We start from the raw sequence: 6,507 nt of genomic DNA, 5'->3' as shown, positions 1-6,507 counted from the left end.
ATATATATATATATATATATATTATATATATATATATATATATATATATATATATATATATATATATATATTATATATATTATATATATATGATATATATATATATATGATATATATATATATATATATATCATATATATATATATATATCATATATATATATATATATGATATATATATATATATATATATGATATATATATATATATATATATACAGTATAACGGTCTCTAAAAGTCTCACCATTCTTTGGCAGAAATATGACGCATTACTGTACACTGTTTATCTCTGATCGAGATCGTTTAGATACACAACCAGACATCCGCTAAAGGTGTGAACTGGTCCGCCTCAAACGCCCCCACAGGTGCATTTTTTGCGGTGATCACGTGTGGACCCGCCCCGCCTCGCCGCCTCCAATAAAGCACAGCAAAAGTCACCGCTCCGCTTCCTACACGCAACCAAACCCACAGCGAGGCAGGCAGCGCGGAGACGTAAACCGAAACCACGAAAGCCCGTGAGTGTGTGTGTGTGAGTGTGTGTGAAGGCGGCGCACAAAGATGATTAATTCGTCAAAATAAAGCTCCGGTTACCGGGCTGATAGGGGCTCGGGGCTCTGCAGAGGACACCGGCGCATACATGTGGAGGTTACGTTTTAAGCAGAAGGCCAGGTAAGTCCTATCCTCCTTCTCGGGAGTACACGCGCGCCTGTCGGCGCAGTTGTGCGTCAGCGTTTTTTCATTTATTTTTTCCTGCTGTTTGAATCGTGAAGCTGAAATGTGCGTGCGTGAGGGGACTTGAGTCCGTGGTAGACGAGCTCACAAACTCTGCACAGTTGGGCATCCATAATGTACAAGCCGCAGTCGGGCTGGGGATCTCCGCGACACGCTGGTCCCTGCAGAGCATCAGGAGGCTCCATGCAGGCGGCATGCGCGTGTTCAGAGACTCCCAATGTGACCGAGCGACCATTAGTGCATCCACGAATACATCGGGTCAGTACTAAAGCGCGTGTGTGTGCGTGCAAAGTGCACACACACACACACAAGCTGAGGCGATATCTTGCTGCATCCACGGCTGTTATCACGCGAGCAGATAACGCGTCAAACGAACTCATGTAGCCTCCGATGAACTCTCTAATGGAATCGGGTTTCTGCTTAATCCCATCATTGTTTGCAGCATGTGTTGATTGAGAGCAAATGCGATCCTGTTCGTCTTCATGGTAATGCAGATCAAACACAATTTGAGAGGCGCAGACGAGCTTAATGACGCCTCCGAGCATTGTGCGTGCGTCAGATCGCGTTTTGTGATCAGCATGTGTTGTTGCCAGACTCTTGTAGCTCAGTCAGTGCGAGCAGGAGTTTTAGTGTCATACGATGCACACACTTTATGATTTCGCGAATTAACGCCCCTGTTTCCGCCCCCCTCTCTCCACTCTCTCTCTCTCCAGCTTTAATAGGCTGCAGCGTCACTGAGGCTGCTCTGTGGGCGCTGGAAACCCGGGATTCAATTGGTGGAACCGGGAAGGGGAGCCCCGACCTTTTTCACTGCAGGAGGAGCAGAGTTAAGGAAACCGAAAAAGAGACTCCGCTGCCAAGACAGCAGCAGCAGCAGCAGCAGCCTGCGCAGTTTAGAAAACGGCACAGCCTCCTCTGCTGCACGGCACGAGGGACTTCTCCCAAACTGCGCACCGACTCTGCAGGATGCAGCCCTGCAGCAGCAGCAGCAGCAGCGTAGTTTGGTAGACTCGGACAGAAACAAGCCTGTCCCGGAGGTGTGCAGGAATTTAACAGGAGGAATTGGGACAAACTGGTCGCTGACCGCGGCTGCGACATTTGTTTTCCCCACCGAGAGTTTATCACTCCTCCCCTCCGGGGAGCCCTGCACCGTGGCCTTGTGGCGGACATGGGAAATGTAAACAGTAGTCGGGCTGGATTTTAAACGACGCACACGTCCTCCTCCCACCTCCTCCTCCTCTTCCCGGGGCGTCCGAGATGAAGACGGAGAGGGTCGAGTCTGAGCAGGAGGGAGAGGCAGAGCCCCCCATGCACAGCGTCCACGGAACCAACCGGACCAGACCGTCCTCGTACCGGGCCCTGCGCAGCGCCGTGTCCAGCCTGGCGCGCCTGGACGACTTCAGCTGCGAGAAGATCGGCGCAGGGTTTTTCTCCGAGGTGTTCAAGGTGAGAGAAAGTGTTTTATGACTCCTTTAAGTTGTGTGTGGCGTCTTGTTGAGGACGCACGCGCATCCTGCAGGTGCCCATGGATACACAAAATCTGGATTACACAAAGAAAGTTTATGTCCATTTTTTGTTGATTTGGGATGATTAGACAACAGTGTGAACTGGACCAAACTTTCTGTGACAGCTGTGAGTGAGTTGTTGACTTCCTGTTGACTTGCTTGATCTCTAAGATTCGTGGTATCTATGGCAACCAGTGCATCCTTAACCCAAATACCAAGATGCTGAATAATCACAGGAGGAAGTTGGTGATGGAGGTTGTTTTTATATATTTTTTGGGGGAAAGTATGATGTTATGGTGGAAATGCACACCTCGCTGTGTCATCCGATGAGGCTCTCCTCTCCACATGTGCAGTGACCACATGAACACGCGTTTTTGGGGTGTAAGTGGATCCGCTCGGGACAGGTAGGTCTGGCACAGGTGTAGGTAACCCGATACTCTCCACCTCTGTTCAGACCAACAACAACCCCCCTGTTTGTCACACTGCTGTTCACTTGCACAGAGGCTGCTTTTGATGATCCTCTCATTACTGAAGGCTCTAGAACTAGTTTTGTCAGACTGTTCAACACTCAGATATTTAGTTTATAATCGTATATGAGAAAGAAAAAAATAATTTTTGCTTGACTAAGTGACTAAAACCATTGTTTGATCATAACAATATGCCCACAAAACTTCCATTGACACATGTTCTGTGTCAGGCAGGATCACTGGACGCCACTCTGGTGATGTTACGTTGCACGTAAAGGTAGTTGCTAGGAGTGACGCTTTGGTTTTATTGTGCTCATGTGCAAGTAGCCACATTTACACACGTGAAAAATCACAAGTCCACCAAAAGTGATGCGGATTGATTTTCTGTTCGTCAGCTCAAAGGTGGATCGACGAACTGTTTCAGCTCTACTCTGTAAACGCGTGACTGAGAGATCTGAAATACTTAAGCGGCTTGTAATCCCGTGTGGGATGGGCTGAAGACGAGTAGATAAACATTCACTGTAACCGGCAGAGGTTAAGAAACATAGACATGTACATTGTGGAGTCACTCACACAACCTCTGTGATTCATGCCGCCATATTTCAGCCTGGCAGTACCGAGACGTTGACGTTTCATCAACTTAAAGAGTTAAACTCTGGAGAATCCAGTCTTCCAAATGCACGGCCGAGTCGACCCTCACCTCTTTAAATCAGTCTTCTTGTGTTGTGACTTCACTCTTCTATTAAGTCACTCCCTCAGCGCTGCCCTTTGAATGGCCGATGAGCATGCAAATGTCAGCGTGTTTACTGCTCGCTTGTCAAATTGCCACTTAGGTTTGGATCAGCTTGCCCTTTTTGATAGCGCCGTATAAATGCGAAGTAGTTTCCTCGGCTATCGGTCACATTAAAAACTGACTGAACGATTGTTCCCGTATGCTGGTTGAGTTCAGGGCCTTAATGTCCTGCAGGAAATACACTCTCTCGCATGTTTGGTTTGAATTGCTATTGAATATAGCCGTCGCTGAAATGAAAATGGTGCATTTACTTGCGTTGAGGCTTTGAAAATGGATGTCCTGCACTTGGCTACAAAGGCTCCTGACCTCCTGTTGTGTGTGTGTGTGTGTGTGTGTGTGCGCGTGCGCGCGCAGTCCTTGATGCAGATCAATGGAGGTTGCAGACAGGCAGCCATTCACCTCTCCATTGTGTAATGGTGTAACCTGAAAAAAACGTTTTTCATCTTCTGTTTTAATAATCTTCAAAGGAGAGTTCCTGGTGTGTGTGTGTGTGTGTGTGTGTGTGTGTGTGTGTGTGTGTGTGTGTGTGTGTGTGTGTGTGTGTGTGTGTGTGTGTGTGTGTGTGTGTGTGTGTGTGTGTGTGTGTGTGTGTGTGTGTGTGTGTGTGTGTGTGTGTGTGTGTGTGTGTGTGTGTGTGTGTGGCCTTGTGCAAGACTCCCGCTTCTGTTTTTTTGTCCTTTCTCAGTCAGCCTCAAACTCTAAAATCCTAAAAACATGAAGGCAATGAAGCCCCTCAATCACAAAGACATTGCAGCATCACTCACCGGTTCTTTAACTACAGGAAGTCACTATATGTTTATTCTGTGCGTTTCTCACGGATGCAGTTCATTCTTTTTTTTAATTTTTTTATTAACCAAACAAGTCTGATTGATTCCTAATTGGATTACCGTGTCATTCTCCAGCTGTTTCCGTTCTGATAATGTATTTGTGTGTTTGCTAACGCAGATAACACGGCTGTCTAAGAACAAGGAAACGCAGGCTTCTTATCACATTTGGTTCTCGTTCAATTCTCCACAATTTACATGAGACATGGAAAACTCGCAACAGTGTTTTCAGAAGCTTCCACGGCGTCCCAGTCTGACTTCTTGTAGAAGTGCTGCATGTTTGGATCAGTATCAGATGCCTTGTAGTCATTTTGCTGATTGCTCAACTTTTACCACACCAGCAGGCTTTCACTGGTTTCAAAGCAGTTTTGGGGGAAACGCACTCGAGTGTTTTCCCGGGATCAAATGTATTTAGTGAAACACTAAGATCTTTTAATACGTTTTATAAATTAATGCTTCTGTTGCGTCTGTTAGCCGGGGCACACCCTGGTTTGTGTGCTTATCTCAGCAGCGTACAGCAACAGGTTCAGAACGTCCGATTGTCTTGTAGCTCAATTTTCTTGATCATTTCAGGTCGCATGACGAATGTTTGTCTTGGTGATTGTTGCGAAATGTGGGAGGTAAAACTGAAATACAAATACATTAACATGAGTCACGTGAGCATTTCTCCATTACAACACTAGTCATCAGGGTAATTATCATAATGGCTGTGATTTAGCAAGATTAGAGTCTGGTGCGTGTGTGCCTGGAGTGGCTTTATGCGCACATATGATGATTATAAGATGGAGAGTAATTACATAAAGAGCGGATTTGAAACAGACTGGCGTCTCCAAAGGACAAATACTGTCGACCCGAGTGAAGATGAGTGTGTGTGTGATTTCTGAGTGTGTGTGATGTCGGAGTGTGTGGCAGCTGCTTGTGACAGCGCTAATGTGACGGAAATGGGTTGCCAAACACTGCTGTGTGTGTGTGTGGTGAGAGTACGACGAATGTGTTGTGTGTATCCAGTTTTCATTTCGGAGAAAAGTTCAGAATGATCACATATTGACTTTCAGTAAAACCGTGTCATTAGAAAAAATACATTTAAGTTTTGCACGTATTTAAATTGCAGCAGACCCCGAGGCCACCGGGGACATCACTGTGGGCTGTAAAGACGAAACGATTGATGTGATTTCAGTCCTCTGGACTACGTCGGTGATCTCGTACATGATCTTTCTGAACAAGACGGGATCTCTTCTCTCATCTTCTGGTCATTTCCCGCCGTGACTCTCCTTGAAAGAGCAGTGATGTGCACGAGAGAAAGAGATACTGGTGGCGGGACTCTCCCACCAGGACGTGTTGGGATGTGACCAGTTCTTAGCAAAGCATCGCTGGCGTGAACAATGGCGCCTCCTGAAAAATAAAACGACAACAAAGAAGTTGCATTGTGCACACAAACCACCATCCATCATCAGCCGTCACCCGTGTGCTTGCGATCGGTTTCAGTGTTTGGGTTTCGGAGGCTCCGTGTGTCTGTGGCGTTGGTATGGCAGAGCCAGTGCAGACTTGAACATCAGCAGCTTAGTGCAGCACTCTTCCCTTTATTATTGCTCTCCTCCCTTTGCTCCAGTCTGGGCCTGCTCACATGCTGCCACTCTCCGCACAAGTACTTAGCGTTGTATGTCTTCCGCACAGCCGCAACAAACACCAAAGCGCCGAGCATGCCCCATCTTCACTCGGCCTCTTCACTCGTTTGTTGCTTAAAGTGTTGAAATGGAGAAGTGTTGGGCAAGAGTTTCACAATTAACCGTTTTCAGATCCCGCCTCTGTTCCGTTATGGTTCCCAATGTTTTTATGAGTTTATCTCAAGAGTGCGTGTGTGTCTACATCGGCGCACAATGAGCGTTTCCTCCCGTCCACATGTTGGCACGCGGTCGATTTAAAAACCTGGAGGGAAGGCCGCTCCCCTGTAAGAAGGTAAACACACTCGGTGTTTGCATGTGTGCGTCAAGTCGCTCTCGCAGAAATGGTGAAATGTTTTTTTTGTGGCGCAGCAGAGCGCCGTTGATTTTTATCGGCACCTCCCTGTGACATCATGTTGCCCAAGGGGTCTGTATGCGTGATGAACCCTGTTATCGCTAGTTGTGGTTTAGGAATGACCTTTTTTTAAGGATTCAACAGGACCATCTCTTCCCAGACACTGTGTCC

At 46.8% G+C, this 6,507-nt stretch overlaps 1 protein-coding gene across 2 annotated transcripts in view; it reads left to right on the top strand.

Annotated features, from left to right (window-relative positions):
• The first annotated feature begins 529 nt into the window (after nucleotides 1-529).
• Nucleotides 530-6,507, top strand: part of tesk1b (testis associated actin remodelling kinase 1b) — a 16,745-nt gene continuing 10,767 nt past the window's right edge. For both annotated transcript variants that reach the window (XM_079295309.1, XM_079295308.1), the window contains exons 1-2: nucleotides 530-668; nucleotides 1,445-2,177. In XM_079295309.1, coding sequence (XP_079151435.1) covers nucleotides 1,989-2,177 — 189 coding nt within the window. In that variant the 5' untranslated portion in view covers nucleotides 530-668; nucleotides 1,445-1,988. The remainder of the gene's footprint in view (nucleotides 669-1,444; nucleotides 2,178-6,507) is intronic.

Source organism: Melanostigma gelatinosum, assembly GCF_949748355.1.
Source record: "Melanostigma gelatinosum genome assembly, chromosome: 23".
Lineage (NCBI taxonomy): Eukaryota > Metazoa > Chordata > Actinopteri > Perciformes > Zoarcidae > Melanostigma > Melanostigma gelatinosum.
The sequence above is the reverse complement of the archived record's forward strand: the minus strand, read 5'-3'. Positions and strand labels throughout refer to the sequence as shown.